The sequence below is a fragment of the Pipra filicauda genome, unplaced genomic scaffold (assembly GCF_003945595.2).
Source record: "Pipra filicauda isolate LSUMZ 115617 unplaced genomic scaffold, ASM394559v2 scaffold757_size155077_pilon, whole genome shotgun sequence".
Taxonomy (NCBI): Eukaryota; Metazoa; Chordata; class Aves; order Passeriformes; family Pipridae; genus Pipra; species Pipra filicauda.
Window position 1 is genome coordinate 35,803 of NW_024104928.1, and position 15,916 is coordinate 51,718.

General features: G+C 51.6%; 1 protein-coding gene across 1 annotated transcript in view; it reads left to right on the forward strand.

Annotated features, from left to right (window-relative positions):
- Positions 1 to 15,916, forward strand: part of LOC114001550 (exocyst complex component 6B) — a 137,965-nt gene that overhangs the window by 35,453 nt on the left and 86,596 nt on the right. The window contains exon 10 of the mRNA XM_039389656.1: positions 11,454 to 11,595. Coding sequence (XP_039245590.1) covers positions 11,454 to 11,595 — 142 coding nt within the window. The remainder of the gene's footprint in view (positions 1 to 11,453; positions 11,596 to 15,916) is intronic.

The following is a 15,916-nucleotide window of genomic DNA, read 5'->3' on the forward strand; positions in this document are numbered from 1 at the left end:
AATATTTAGTTCCAGGGAAAGGCTACCAACAGGACCCTGGGGGCAGGATCTCTGTTGCTCCTGGTGGGAACGTTGGGATCAGGTGGTTACATGATTAATGAGTCTGCAGTTAAATCCAGTGGCTTCCAAGGATAAACCCTCTAATTCCTAGAGTTTCTCAAGGCATAATGCTGTCCTATCCCTAACTTTCCTGTGTCTGGTGTGAAACTCCTTCCAGCAATCTCTGGAGCATCCCAAGAGACCAGACAGCACTGGATGCTCCAACACAGGGACTATCCAGCCTTGCACACAACTTTCTCTGCTCTAGACTCTTAAAACCCACTAAATTAAAAATATCCTGCCCTGCCTCGGGATTCTGTGCAAGGAAAAAAGACACAGACCGTGAAATCTTCCTTTTCCTTGGGCTTTTTTTTTTGCTTATGTCCATATGTAAAATACCCCCCTCCAGCAGCCTCCCAGCTTTGCTGCAAACCCCGGAGCTCCAACGAGGGGTCTCTGCCCGGTTGGGTGTTTGTGTGGCTCCAAAAGGGTTCAAAGGAACGATCCTGTGCTCGGTGGTGACAGCTGCATCCCGAGGGACTTCCCTCCTCCACCCCCTGCCCTTCCTCCTGTTTATTTATTTTCCTATTTAAAAAAAAGAAAAGAAATAATAAAGTAGCTGTGGCTTGTTGACTGTGACAGCACAGTCCGAGAGGGAAGAATCCCATGTTCCTGAGCACGGCCTTGTCCCAGAGCCTCTGGTATCCTGGATACCACAATTTTAGGTGGTTACAAACTCCTCGAGTTGTGCTTTGGGGTGTAGTTGCTCCTGCTTGTGAGTAGATGCAGTTTATAGGTGCAGGACTCCTTGATGTAGGAAAAACCTTTCCATGGGGCTGGTAACTCTGCAGACTGTTATTAAAAACCTCCAAACCGAATAAACCAACATTATATATTTTTTAAAAAGCCACTTTCAGCTCCGTCTGCAGGAGCTGGTGGTGACCATCGCCCCTGATGTGATTTCCCCTCTACCTCGAGCTCCCACCAGCTCCAGCCAAAACAACCTCCAGCCGTTGACCTCGGGCACCTTGGACACAGCCAGGGGTTTTTTCCTCTTTTCTTGGAATGTGAGGGGGGGTTTGGTAGCGGGCTGGTTTATTTTCTGTGGTGCTGGATAATTGCCGTGTTTGCTTTTTTATTCCCCCCCCCCCACCTTTCCCTTTTTTTATCTGCTCTGCTCCTGTTGGGAGCTCCCTTTGCCGTGCGCTGGTCGTGCTGCCGGATCCGGGGCAGCCTGTTTTCCCTTTAATCCCCAAAAATAGCAGAGAAGTGGTAAATGTTTACTCCTGGCAGTGACACCCCGTGGATTTTTTTTTTTTTTTAAATACCTCTGGAAAGCAGCCACTAAAATGTGGGCTCGTGCTCAGCTTTCCCTGGATTCTGAAAGCTGTCCCATTCCAGACAAGGGATGGTGGCTTTCCAGGTTGGTTGGAGCTGCTCTTTGGGCTCTTCAGCTTTCTGGGGGAGTGGGGCTTTGCAGGAGGCAAATTCCACTTGGGATTGTGTTTGTTGGCACTGCTGCTCTTTGTAGGTTTTCTGTGGTGAACCTGAGGTGTCTCAGTGCTGGGAAGTTGTCTCTGGAAGCAGCGATGGTGTGATTGGGATGGTCAAAGTCAGCAGAGGTCCAAAATTCCCAGTTTCACTCAGAAAACGCTACAACGGGAAAAATTGTCTTCAGCCTGGGGATTTTCCCGTGGCACCGAAGCTTCTTCCATAGATCCCACAACCTGCCTTGCTCCCAGCCCGGGGAACCAGGATCATCCTGCCCAGAACATGGATCGTCCTGCTAAACCACAAACTCTGGGTCATCAGGTCACTTCTGGCACGGCAGGTCCTGGGGGGAAAGAGGCCCTTCTTATTCCTGGGAAATGCTGAGGAGCATCCCATGGGTCCAAGGTGAGGAGAATCCCTGAGGTGCAAGGCTGAGGAACATCCAGGAGTCCAAAGCTGAGGAGCATCCAGGGATCCAAGGCTGAGGAACATCCCACAGGTCCAAGGCTGAGAAATGTCCAGGGGTCCAAAGCTGAGGAGCATTCCAAGGGTCAAAGGCTGAGGAGCATCCCATGGGTCCAAAGCTGAGGAGCATCCCAGGATCCAAGGCTGAAGAGCATCCAGGGATCCAAAGCTGAGGAACATCCAGAGTTTCAAAGCTGAGGAGCATCCCAGGGGTCCAAAGCTGGGAAACATCCCATTGGTCCAATGCTCAGAAGCATCCAGGGGTCCAAGGCTGAGGAGCATTCCAAGGGTCCAAGGCTGAGGAGCATCCCATGGGTCCAAGGTGAGGAGAATCCCAGGGGTCCAAGGCTGAGGAACATCCAGGAGTCCAAAGCTGAGGAGCATCCAGGGATCCAAGGCTGAGGAACATCCCACAGGTCCAAGGCTGAGAAATGTCCAGGGGTCCAAAGCTGAGGAACATCCCAAGGGTCAAAGGCTGAGGAGCATCCCATGGGTCCAAAACTGAGGAGCATCCCAGGATCCAAGGCTGAAGAGCATCCAGGGATCCAAAGCTGAGGAACATCCGAGTTTCAAAGCTGAGGAGCATCCCAGGGGTCCAAAGCTGGGAAACATCCCATTGGTCCAATGCTCAGAAGCATCCAGGGGTCCAAGGCTGAGGAGCATTCCAAGGGTCCAAGGCTGAGGATCATCCCATGAGTCCAAGGCTGAGGAGCATCCCAGGGGTCCAAGGCAGAGGATCATCCCTTTCCCCAGCAGGCATTGCTCTGTGCTCAGGAGCCCTGACCCACAAACGTTGCTCATGGCCAGCCTTCCCTTGTTGGCTGGAAGGTTTTCTCCTTCTTTTCCTTGGCAAATTCCAAAAAACCACGTGAACGTCGACTTGTAACTTGGTGCCAGTTGCCTTTTCCAAGTCCATAAATCCACACAATGGCCTCAGTGTTCAGCTCCTGGGATGACTTCATGGAGCCAGAGGTGGAATATGGAGCTTGGCAGTGGCTGAAATGGGTGGCTGTTGATGTTCACACATCACTCACCCCTCGTGTCCCACATGGGTCGAGTCTAACACAGAGTTAAGCTCAGCCTGGAGCACATTCCCTGCTGGAAACCAGGGACTTGTCTCCTCTTGTCCTCTTTCCATAACACAATCTGGGGAGGAAAAGGCCGTTTCTTCCTCTTAATAAGGGTGCTAAAGCCAAAAAAAAAATAGAATTAGCTGATTAAGAGTTGCTCTCTTGATACTTGCCCTGGTGACCAAAGTGGTCATCGATGCCAACTGAGCTCCAGCCTTCAGATGGGACATCTTTGGAGACCACCCTGTTTGAGGTGGCACTGACCCACCCACCAGGCTTGGTCTCCTTGACCATCTGACCTGCTTGGGGCTCTCACGTGTCCCTTTTTCCTGGAGACACATCTATTTGCAAGTTGTTGAGTGCAGACCCACAGCTTTTGGCTTGGGGGGGGTTATTTGGAGATTTTTTTAATGTGGTTTTGTGTGTTTGGTGTTGTTTGTTTTTTTTTTTAGCTAAAACAAAACCGAAAACCCCCGAAACAAGCCAGAAAAAAAAAAAAAAAGGAGGAAGCAACGAAAAACCTCCACAAAAAAAAAACAAAACGCTTTGTCCAATTGAAAACGGGTTTCTGGGCAATTAATGAGGGGTTTATTTCTTAAGTAAACCTCTTAAAAACATTTATAAATGTACTTGTTGTACCTTTGGGTTGACTGGTTGGGAAGTGTTAATGTATCGGGGTGATGCTTTGGGGGTTTTTTTGCCGTTTTCAGTGACTGCAGAACAGTTGGTTTTGAAAAAAAAAAAAAGGCAAATCAGGATTGCATGGACCAGCCAAATTTCCACTCACGAGTTACCAGAGCCGATTTGCTGGATTTGCCCACGGATCTGGGGCTGTGGTGTGGGCAGCAAGAGGATCCAGAGGCATCTGGAGCAGGAGATGAGACGTGGGAGGTTCTGCAGGGACTGAAGTGCCCACACGGGAAGGATCCGCCGGGATTCCTCTCGGGTTGGTGCCACCAAAAAATTCCTCGTTTTTACACCATCACCTTTCCATCTCCTGCAAAATCCCCCCTTCCACTGTTGCCTTAGGAATTGGGAAAGTCAACAAAGCCAGTGTTGAAATTTTTGGGACAACTTGGGGTGTTTGTAGAAGAGTGGACATTTAATATTGACGAATTTGCATTTTTGTGGCCTGCTTTTGTGCTGCCTGCTTTTGTGCACGAAAAGGAAATTTTTGTTGGTAGCAAAAAAAAAATGAAAAATGATTGGAAGTTCTGAGCCCGTTTGAGGCCTGTCAGGCTCCGTTTTCCATGGAAAAGCCGCGGTAATTCCTTGGGGAGTTGGTGGAAGAGCTCCCCGTGCTACAGCGGGACTTGTGTTGGCACTTCAGTGACCACATCCCACCTGATTGTGGGGAAAAGCAGGAGGCACCAACAGGTTCCTCCTCCTCTGTTGCCCAGAGAAGCTGTGGCTGCCCCTGCATCCCTGGAAGTGTCCAAGGCCAGGCTCTACTTGGCACCAAGGAACTCGGGAAGTGTCCGAGGGTGGACACGGCGACCGGGAGAGAGCCTTGATTTGCTTTGGGAAACACAAATAGGATTCCCAAAATGTTTGGGTTACTCCATGTTTTTTGCGTCCATTTTGGCTTCAAGCTGGACGAGGGTGGTTTTAGGGGGATATTGGGAAGGAATTCCTGACTGTGAGGGTGGGGAGGCCCTGGCCCAGGTTGGGCAGAGAAGCTGTGGCTGGCCCTGGATCCCTGGAAGTGTCCAAGGCCAGGTTGGAGCAAGCTGGGCTAGTGGGAGGTGTCCCTGCCCCTGGCAGGGGCTGGAATGAGATGGTCTTTAGGGTGTTTTCCAACCAAACCATTCCACGATTCTGTGAAAACCAGAGGTGCTCCTGCAGGGTGCTGGGATGGAGCCACGAGGTGGGAAGTGGCAGCTTATTCCTGATTGCACGTTAAGATTAATGGATGTTTATTTTAACAACCCTTCCATTTCAGTAGCTTTTAATGAGTCCTTTGATAGCAAGTCCCTTAATTAACAAGGCAGCCTTTCGGCGTTTCCTCTCCCTAATTGGGAACAGATTGGCTGTTTTCAAACAAATCCCGGGAGCAGGGCCGGCTCCAGACCTTCCCTGTGGTCCATCCCATCCTCCTGGGAATCCAGGGGCTTCCAGCTGCTGCCCAAGGATCAAATCTAGATGAAAGCAGATGATGCAGGGGGGATCTCCTCAGGGATGATTTGCTTGGGGGGCCCCGTGCCGGGTGGTCCATGGGGGGCAGCCCATGGACATTGGCATTGGAAGGGGCTGCCCAGGAAGGTTTGGAGTCCCCAGCCCTGGAGGTGTCCCAGGAAGGCCTGGCCGTGGCACTCAGTGCTCTGGGCTGGGGGACAAGGTGGGCATCGGGCACAGGGGGGATTTGATGATCTGGGAAGTCTTTTCCAACCTCAGTGATTTTATGGGGATGTGCTCTGGGAGGTGCCTCTCGGTTGCACCTCTGGGAGAGCTGCAGATGTTTGGCTCTTCCCTTTCTTCCCATGGCCACAAGGAAGTTTCCTGGATGTCCTGGATGTCTCTGCCTTGGGAGGGCAGGGAGGGCACTGTCACCCTGAGGGGTGTCGTGGGAACACCAGTGGCAAAGAAAGTTGTGGTCAGAGGGATTCCGTGCCAGAAATGTGATTGCAAACTGATCTGAGTCTCAAAACAAACCATAATCCTAAATTAAAAGCCAAACCTAACCCTAAATCCATGGATTTTGCTTTGATAATATGCTCAGAATTCCTCTGTTTGAACTGAAGGTCAGACCAAGCAGGTGCTTGGGTGTCTTGGCCATTGAGAACCATCAACTTTCACCCCGACCCCCCTGCAAATCCGGGTCATTTTTAGTGGCATTTACAGAGGTTTTAAATAAATGAGTGACCCCTCAGAGCTGTCTCTGGAATTGCTGTGAGGGATTTGAAGCTCTTTGGTTTTCTGTCAAGTTAAGGAGTGTTTGAATGATCCTCTGGGGCACACAGTGTGACTCTTGGGGATGGGCCTGTGCAGGGCCTGGAGTTGGACTGGATGATCCTGGTGGGTCCCTTCCAGCTCAACATATTCTGGGATTCTGTGAAGTTGATAAATGAGCAGAGATTGGTGACTTTGAGGTGTTTGTTTCCCTGTTGTCTGCAGAGATTTCAGATTGTGGTTGCAATTCCTCCTCCTTTGCCTCCCTCTCCAAACCTTATCTTGGATTTTAGGCAAATTGTTCCTGAGCTGGAGGGACCACAGTGTTCAGTCAGGTTGTTTCTGAAATGCAGACAGGGATGGAGCTGGTTGGGAGCCAGGCTGGGAGTAGGATCAGGGTGTAATTCTGTGATTGAGGGGACACCTCACTGGTGTCTCCAACATCCTCAGGAGGGGCAGAGGAGGGGCAGGGTCTGAGCTCTGTTCTGGGGGGACCAGGGACAGCACCCAGGGAAGGGCTGGAGCTGTGCCAGGGCAGGCTCAGGTTGGATCTCAGGCAAAGGTTCTTCCCCCAGAGGCTGGTTGGGCACTGCCCAGGCTCCCCAGGGCAGTGGGCACAGCCCCAAGGCTGCCAGAGCTCCAGGAGGGTTTGGTTGATCCTCTGGGGCACAGGGGGGGACTCTTGGGGCTGGGCCTGTGCAGGGCTGAGGGTTGGACTGGGTGATCCTTGTGGGTGCCTTCCAGCTCAGCATATTGTGGGATTCTGTGACAGACCAGTTGTTCCTGGGCTGGAGGCACCACACTGTTCCATTAAGTTGTTTCGGCATTACAAGGATGGAGCTGGCTTGCAGCCACGTCAGGGAGCAGGATCAGGATGGAACTCCCTGATTGCTCAGGGCTGGCACAGGGAGAGCCTTTGGGAGTGCCCCCGTTCCGCCACACGCTCCCAAAAAACCATCAGGGTGATTGGCACGAGGTCGGAGCCGTCCCGGCTGAGCATGGCGGCTCCTCTGAGCCCGGGGCTTTCCCAGGAGCTCCGACAGCCGGGATGACATTGGAGAGATCCTGCTCCTGCTCCACCTCTGTCCCAAGGCACATGTCCCGACACCACCGCCCTGGGTGGGGCAGTTAATGATTTTGGGAGGGAGGTGAGGCTGCTGGAAAGCACGTCCATCACCCGCTCGGCTCCGCGTGTCCCCGTGCCGGGCGGGCGAGGCCGCGCTCTGCCAGCTGAAAAATGAACCAGAGGGGGGGAAAAACCAGCACTGTGAAGTGAAAATCCATCCTAAATAAGTTCCAAAGAGCCAAGATGAGCGCATTGTGATGTGAAGATGTGCTTGATTCCTGCCAGCTCAAACCATTCCAGGTGGGAATACAAACAACTGGCGGCAGCAGCTTATTAGCGGTGATATATCAGTGTCCAGGTGCTGGTTTGTCTCCTGTCAACAGCAGCTGCTTATCAAGCACATTTCCCACTCTATTTCTGGGGAAAAAAAGTCTAAAATTGATGTTCAGAAGGCGCTGCTGATTTTATCAGGAGCTGCTTTAAGTGGGCACTGGTTGTGTCGAGCACGGGGATGAGGCAGGAAAGGATTGGGTTCAGTCGTATTTATAAGGAGGGAGAACCATAAATTCTGGGAAGGGTTTTAAATCTTGGTGCCCAGGGCAGGAGATGCTGGTCATCCCTGGTGGTGCTTTCCTTTCTCTAAGCAGACATTTAACACAGTGATTGAAAGCCCTGTGGCATCTCCAAGGTCTCTGATAGTAAATATAAGGAAAAATGGATTAATGCTTAAAAAGGGGGGGGGAATACCTTTATATACTTTTGCCTTCCATCCAGAAATATTGGTTTTAAACTCTCAGGCATCTGTGTTCTTTAAGAGGAAGCCCTTAGGTTTTTTTTAAAGAAGAAAGACTTTTAGGTGTTTAAACCTTAAGAATAATAGAAAACAAAGGTCATGGTCTCAGTTGGCCCGAGAAGGTTCAGCTTCCAGGTTTTCAAAGGTGAAATATAGATTTTTACCTTCAAAAAGTTTTGGGCCTGAGTGAATCCTGTGTGGAAAAGGAAGGAGCAGGGAAGGCTGAGCCAGAAGCTGGTACTGACCTTGGTGGCTGGACCCCCTTTACCATCTCTGCAACGAGTTGTGGTAAAAAATAGTCACAAAGAAGGTGCTGAGGTGCCACTTGGAGGCACTTGGGTGGTGAAGACTCGATGAGTCCTGGTGCTGTCAGGCCCTGATGATTAAATTACTTCTCCCATCCCACCTTCCCCGTGTTGGGCTCATTAACTTGACATTTCATCTCGATTATTTGCTCCTCTTCACGCCCTCCCAGGGGTGTCACTTGTCATTCACAGCAGGTCTGGCTGGACAAGGAGTTCCTGCACAAAGCAAGTGTAGAAAACCCTTTAGGTGCCTCCACGTGGGCTGATCTGCCCCTTGCTTGGCTTCCAAGGTGGTTGTTCCTCTGCAAGTTTTGGCAGTGGGGCAGAAAAACCTTCCTGGGGTTTGTCCTTGGTGTGGTTGGCAAGGTGGAGGGAAGGGATGGCATCCAATGGGAATGGACAGGCTGGAGATGGGAGCACTGCAAAGCTCAGGAAGGTCATCAAGGTCCTGCACGTGGCTTGGTCAGACTGGAGAAGAGAAGGCTTCAGGGAGAGCTGAGAGCCCCTGGCAGGGCCTAAAGGGGCTCCAGGAGAGCTGGAGAGGGACTGGGGACAAGGGATGGAGGGACAGGACACAGGGAATGGCTTCCCAGTGCCAGAGGGCAGGGATTGATGGGATTTTGGGAAGGAATTCCTGGCTTGGAGGGTGGGGAGGCCCTGTCCCAGGTTGGGCAGAGAAGCTGTGGCTGCCCCTGGATCCCTGGAATTGTCCAAGGCCAGGCTGGAGCAACCTGGTCTAGTGGAAGGTGTCCCTGCCCATGGCAGGGGGTGGAATGGGATGGTCTTCAAGGTCCCCCCAACTCAAACCATTGTGATTCACCTCCAAGGCTTCTCCAAGGACTGCAGTGCTCCGTGCAAACTCCTGCTGATGTGGAGCGTGAGCTACTCCTTGGGTTTTTCTCCTGCTCATCCAGGAAGGGTGAGGAGCCCTGTCCCCCCATGGCCAGTGTGGGTGGGAGCCCCAGGGTGTGGCTGCAGGGCTTTGCTTTCTCATCTCTGCTTCCATCTGGGTCTTCTGCTCAGGGGCACATGGAGGGGAACCCACACAAGGAGCAGTTGAGGCATTTGGTCTGTTCAGCTGGAGAGGAGGAGACTGAGGGGAGACCTCACAGAATCCCAGAATATCCTGAATTGGAAGGGACCCCCAAGGCCCATCCAGTCCAACCCTCAGCCCTGCACAGGCCCAGCCCCAAGAGTCCCCCCCTGTGCCCCAGAGGATCAGCCAAACCCTCCTGGAGCTCTGGCAGCCTTGGGGCTGTGCCCACTGCCCTGGGGAGCCTGGGCAGTGCCCAACCAGCCTCTGGGGGAAGAACCTTTGCCTGAGATCCAACCTGAGCCTGCCCTGGCACAGCTCCAGCCCTTCCCTGGGTGCTGTCCCTGGTCACCACCCTCATGGTAGTCTGCAGCTTCTGTGTGAGGGGCAGAGGAGGGGCAGCTCCAACCTCTGCTCTCTGTGAGCAGGGACAGGCTCCCCAGGGCAGTGGGCACAACCCCAAGGCTGCCAGAGCTCCAGGAGGGTTTGGACAACGCTCTCGGGGATGGGGGGGGATTGTTGGGGTGTCTGGACAGGGCCAGGAGTTGGATTTGATCCCTGAGGGTCCCTCCCGGCTCAGGATATTCTGTGATTCTGTGAAAGCCACTCTGCCCCAGCAAAAACTCGAGTGTCTGTTGGAAGTAATGAAGAAAAATCACGCTGGGGCCGTGTCGCGCTTCCCGCTGCGCTCGGGGATGAGGAATCGGCACGAGCCGTGTTTTAAATAACCAAATGTGTCAGAAAAGCACAAATAAATGATGAAAAGCAAAAGGAAAAAAAAAAAAAAAAAAAACAAAAAAAACCCACAACAAACCAGGGCTCTGCTAAACTTTATGGTTGCTGTGCTTCATCTTCATTTTAGTGCAGGTGTTTGTTTGGAGGTGAGTGATGAACGTTCCCGAGCCTGGGAGCGGCTCGGAGCAGCGGAGATGGAGGACCCTGCTCAATAATTCACGGCCTGGCTCTTTTTTTTTTTTTTTTTTCCAAATAAAAAATGCATTTTTTTTTCCCCTCCTGCTGAAGATGAATGTGGCCTGAAGACCCAAAAGAACTTTGCAGAGCTGGTGGTAAAAAAAAACAAACACACTTCCCAGCACACGCATCAAAGGCTTGCTCATCCCTCCGTGCCGCGGTAACGAAACCGGTGATGCTGAGCTGGAGACACGGGGTAAACTTTAATCCCAGTTTAAACACAACTTGTGGAGCGCCTGTAGAAGTGGGTGAGATCTCCTAAGCCACGCCTTGGGTTCAGAAAAGCGTGTTAAAGGGCTTTTGTGTGTGTTTGAGGACATAATCTCCTGCTGGAGCTGTTGTCAGGGGAGCACCGCGATCCGCGAACGTCGCCGTGGGGCTGTGCACGCAGACATTGGGATTGTTCCCGAGGCTTTGGGTGGAAATCTGCTCTTGTGCCAAAGGATTTCCCCATTTTTAGGGGTTTGATATGTGGTGCAGACCTGTGCAAACCTTACCTGTCAAGAAGAGAACCAAGCTGTGGCTCCTCCATCCCTGGAAGTGTCCAAGGGTGGGTTGGACAGGGCTTGGAGCAACCTGGGATAGTGGAGGGTGTCCCTGCCCATGGCAGTGGGGTGGAAATGAATGGCCTTTAAAATACCTTCCAACCCAAACCATTCCAGGATTCTGGAGCCCCTCTGCTCTGGAACCAGGAGAAGAGGGGCTACAGGAGCTGTGGGGTGTTCTAGGGCAGTGTCCTCACTGTCCCTGTGAGCTGGGGGTGTTACAGGGCAGTGTCCTCACTGTCCCCATATGAGCTGTGGGGTGTTCTAGGGCAGTGTCCTCACTGTCCCCATATGAGCTGTGGGGTGTTATAGGGCAGTGTCCTCACTGTCCCCATATGAACTGGGTCAGAGGCTGCAGGAGCTGTGTTGTGTTATAGTTCTCCCCGGCTGTTTGTGACTGGAAGCTACTCCAGGACTTCTCCATGTGTATTCCAGAGGCTTCCATGAGGGATACGACCCCACCTCACCTCGGTGAGGTTCCACCCATCCCTTCCCCCTCCACACACACACACACACATACTCCCCACAAGGTGATTCTGACCCAAGAATCACTGATCTGGTGTCTAACAGGAGAGCCTGGGGGCAGCCTGGGGGATGATGAGTTTTTGGGCCACAATGTGATGGTTAGATATGATAATTAGCCATTATTATAAGACTGTAACAGCTACTCTGTGTGCTTGTGCTAAATGTCCTTTATGTACCTGCTCTCCATCCGACTTCACCCAACAGTGCAGGGAATTCTTCCTTGGGTTTTTGGCCTCACCAGGTGTCCCTTTTCCCTGCAGGGGAAGGTGGCCCAGACCGCCTGCATGTCTGCCTGCAAACACCTCTCGACGTCGCTGCTGCAGCTGCTGCTGGAGGCCGAGGTGAGGCAGCTCACGCTGGGGGCCCTGCAGCAGTTCAACCTGGATGTGGAGGAGTGTGAACGTGAGTGCCCGGTCACCCCCTTCCCCCTTGCCTTGTCTTGCTCCTTTTCTGTCGTGCTGTGGGATTTCCAGGCGCGCGGACCGGGAATGGTGAACGCCCCATGGAGCTGGGGATCGCTCAGGGAAGTGTCATAGAATCAGAGAATCATAGAATCACAGAATCATAGAATCACAGAATCATAGAATCACAGAATCATAGAATCACAGAATCAGAGAATCACAGAATCATAGAATCACAGAATCAGCTGGGTTGGAAGGGACCTCCAAGATCATCCAGTCCAACCCTTGATCCAACCCCACTGTGGTTCCCAACCCATGGCACTGATGCCACATCCAGTCTGTCCTTAAACACCTCCAGGGACGGAGAATCCACCCCTTCCCTGGGCAGCCCATTCCAATGGCTGAGCACCCTCTCTGCAAAGAAATTCTTTCTAATCTCCAACCTAAACCTCCCCTGGCACAGCTCAAGACCCAGCCCTCTTGTCTTGCTGATGGTTGCCTGGGAAAAGAGCCCAACCCCCCCCTGGCTCCCCCCTCCTGTCAGGGAGTTGCAGAGAGTGAGGAGGTCTCCCCTGAGCCTCCTCTTCTCCAGGCTGAACAGCCCCAGCTCCCTCAGCCTCTCCTCACAGCACTTGTGCTCCAGTCCCTTCCCCAGCCTCGTTGCTCTCCTCTGGACCTGCTCCAGCCCCTCCATGTCCTTCCTGAGCTGAGGGCCCAGAACTGGACACAGCACTCCAGGGGTGGCCTCACCAGTGCTGAGTCCAGGGGCAGAATCACTTCCTTGGACCTGTTGGCCACACTGTCCTCAGGGCAGAGGAAGCTCAGCAAATTCTGAGAGATCGAAGTTTTGGTCTTCCTTTTCCTCTTTATTGCTGTGTTGGTGCTCTGCAGAGCATCCCTACTTTTTGAGGTGGAGTGGTTTAAAAAATAGGAGATATTTGAGTGCAGGAGTTTATTCGAGAGTTTGAGTTTATTTGTGACTCTTTCTGAGAAGCTCTGGAACCAGGCTGGGAGAGCTGGGGGGGTTCCCCTGGAGAAGAGAAGGCTCCAGGGAGAGCTGAGAGCCCCTGGCAGGGCCTAAAGGGGCTCCAGGAGAGCTGGAGATGGACTGGGGACAAGGCATGGAGGGAGAGGACACAGGGAATGGCTTCCCAGTGCCAGAGGGCAGGGCTAGATGGGATATTGGGAAGGAATTGTTGGCTCTGAGGTTGGTGATGCCCTGTCCCAGGTTGCTCAGAGAAGCTGTGGCTGCCTCTGGGTCCCTGGAAGTGTCCAAGGCCAGGTTGGACAGAGTTTGGAGCAACCTGCTCCCCAGAAGTTCTGGTTCTCTCCCGACCTCAACCAATCGTCTTCTCTTCCTGCTGCAGGGATTTTTTTTTCCTCACAATGAAGCCTTTTTGCAAACTCAGTGTTATGGAAAAAAAGAGTCCTTGGGACAAAATGACAACATCTGCTCAGAGGTGTGTGTGGAGCGTTGTGGTGGTTTTGCTCTCAAACCTGCTCATTTTGGGTCATCTGGTGCTCACCTGAATTAGGACTGAAATCCTAAGGTTGCCTTGAAGTTGCTGCTTGTCCTACTCAGTAAAAGGGTTAAAAAAACAGAGCTCGAAGCAGACAAAATACTTTTTTTCATCCTATTTTTATAATTAAGCTAAAGCAGAGTGCACACGCTTGTGCACAGGATCCTCTTTGTGAGAGGGATGGATTTATTAATGGGATTAGTGTTGGGATGGATTGGTGACCGTGGCTGGTGAAAACCCAGAGCTTGATAGAGCTGATAAGAAGTTCAGGAAATCTTTGCTAATGTATTTGGGGGACTTTTTGGATGTAACTTGTTTATCACAGAATGAAGGAATGGTTTGGGTTGGAAGGGACCTCAAAGCTCATCTCATTCCAACCCCCTGCCAGGGACACCTTCCACTAGCCCAGGTTGCTCCAATCCCTGTCCAACCTGGTCTTGGACACTTCCAGGGATGGGGAATGACTCAGTGCCATCCCCTGTGTTGGTTCCATCATCACCTGGCCCTTCCCACTCTCCAAATCCCTTCTTCCACCCTTTATCAAACATCTTCCTGACTGTGTTTCCCTTCGGCTGCACCCACCAACACCGAGATTGAAATTCAGTGCTCAGAAACATCCCCCAGTAAGATTTGTGGTGTTTCTAACGAGCATATTTTTATTTTTTAATGTCCATTTCCAGTTTTCCAGCCCTCAGCCGAACAACCTGGGAGAAAGATCCCTGGTTAATGAGTCATATCCCAATCCTGCAGTTGTATCACGTGTCAGAACGCAGGCGAGGCCTTATTTTTCTTTCGGCAACCCCAAATTCCTCCTGTCTAATTTGGGTCCCATCAGCTCTTTGGGAGCAGCTGAATCCCAATCAGTGCCCACAGAGGGACAGGAGATGTAGCTGGAAATAATAGGGCCCATTTGTCATTAATAATTCCTTCTGTTTGGGCTGCAGACACGCGCACAGATCCCGGCAGTTTTCCGCCCCATCGGGAACGGGGATCACTCAGCAGCAGCTCTTCCCCGAGAGCTCCCGCTGCAAGGAAAAACAGATGGCATTTGATTCCGGGTTTAAAAGCACAGTTCCTTAAATTCCAGTTGGTTTTGGGAGGCAAGACCAGGAGCACTCAAGACATTCAGGAGCAGGTGACTCCAACCTGGGACAGGTGACCTGCTGCCCCATCCCGAGGTGCCGGAACGGAGACGGATTCCGGAGCTGGAATCTTCCAATCCATCGCTGTCAGTCCCACAACATTCAACCCAGACTAAGCCTTTTTCTTCCTTTTCAGCAGTAAAAATGTCTGGTGTCTTTGCCTGACACCAGGAATCATTTTACTTCTCTTTTTTTGGGCCGCAATTCCTCAAGTTTTTAATGTCAGGATGAGCCAATTCCCAGAGTGAACTGGTGCATTCAGAAAATATGTTTCAATTTGGTTTTTTCTCGGTTTTTTTCTCGTTTATTTTTTAGTGTTTTATCTGAAAGCACAGGTGTGAATCTCAGCATCTTTATTACACCACCCTTGAATCTCAGCATCTTTATTGTACCATATTTAACTTCATGCCTCTTCCTCCATCCTCTTCCTCCCCCCATATCCCCAAACCTTTCTTAGTTTATTAATTTTATCATATTAAAATAGGATTTCAGAGCTGTTTGCAGCACTTCCAGTGAGTGCTGTGATGTGGGAACGGGGCTACAGGATTTTCATCCTGGACTTTATCAGGCTTTTGTTTAAGTCTCTTGTGATGCCAGAGGAATAATCTGACTAAGAGAAGGGTGAGGCAAATTAATAGAAGGACTTATTTGTATATTAGGAAGAGTTTGTAGGTGGTGAAGATATTTTTGTGCATATTAGAAGCAGATATGAAGCACATGACAGGCAAATGGGTTTGTATTCACAATCAACAATAATAGAGGTGAAAAAGGTGGGGGTTTAGGCTGAAAAGAAGACACTGGTGAATTAATTCTCCAGATTTGTGGGTTTGTAAAATATTTCCTGATTTATAACTCATTTGCTGCCCCATCAACATGGAAAGGGAAGGGCTGCCTGGATTGTTGGCATCAGACTGAGCTTTGGCACCAGAGGTGCAAGAACTGATGGGAAAGGGAGGGGATTCTGCCCCCCTGGCCCTGTCTCAGGTGAGACCCCCCTGCAGAGCTGCTCCAGCCCTGGGAACAACAGCACAAGGACGTGGAGCTGCTGCAGAGAGTCCAGAGGAGGCCCCGGAGCTGCTGCCAGGGCTGGAGCCCCTCTGCTCTGGAGCCAGGCTGGGAGAGCTGGGGGGGGTTCACCCGGAGAAGAGAAGGCTCCAGGGAGAGCTGAGAGCCCCTGGCAGGGCCTGAAGGGGCTCCAGGAGAGCTGGAGAGGGACTGGGGACAAGGGATGGAGGGACAGGACACAGGGAATGGCTTCCTATTGGAAAAGTGAAGGTTTAAATTGGATATTGGAAAGAAATCCTTGTTTGTGAGGGTGGTGAGGAACTGGAATAAATTTCCCAGAGAAGCTGTGGCTGCCCCTGGATCCCTGGAAGTGTCCAAGGCCAGGTTGGACAGGACTTGGAGCAACCTGGTCTAGTGGAAGGTGTCCCTGCCCATGGCAGGGGGTGGGACTGGATGATCTTAAAGGTCCCTTCCAACCCAAACCATTCCATGATTCTGTGATTAGTTTTTCCAGACTGTCCCAAATACAAGATGAGCCCAGTTTGGATGAGCTGCCTGCATGGGTGACTTTAAAGGACATCTTTCCATCATGAACAAGAGATCCTGATGCCTGTACAAGGACATTGTTCAGCTCATCCCCGGGACCTCTCAGACC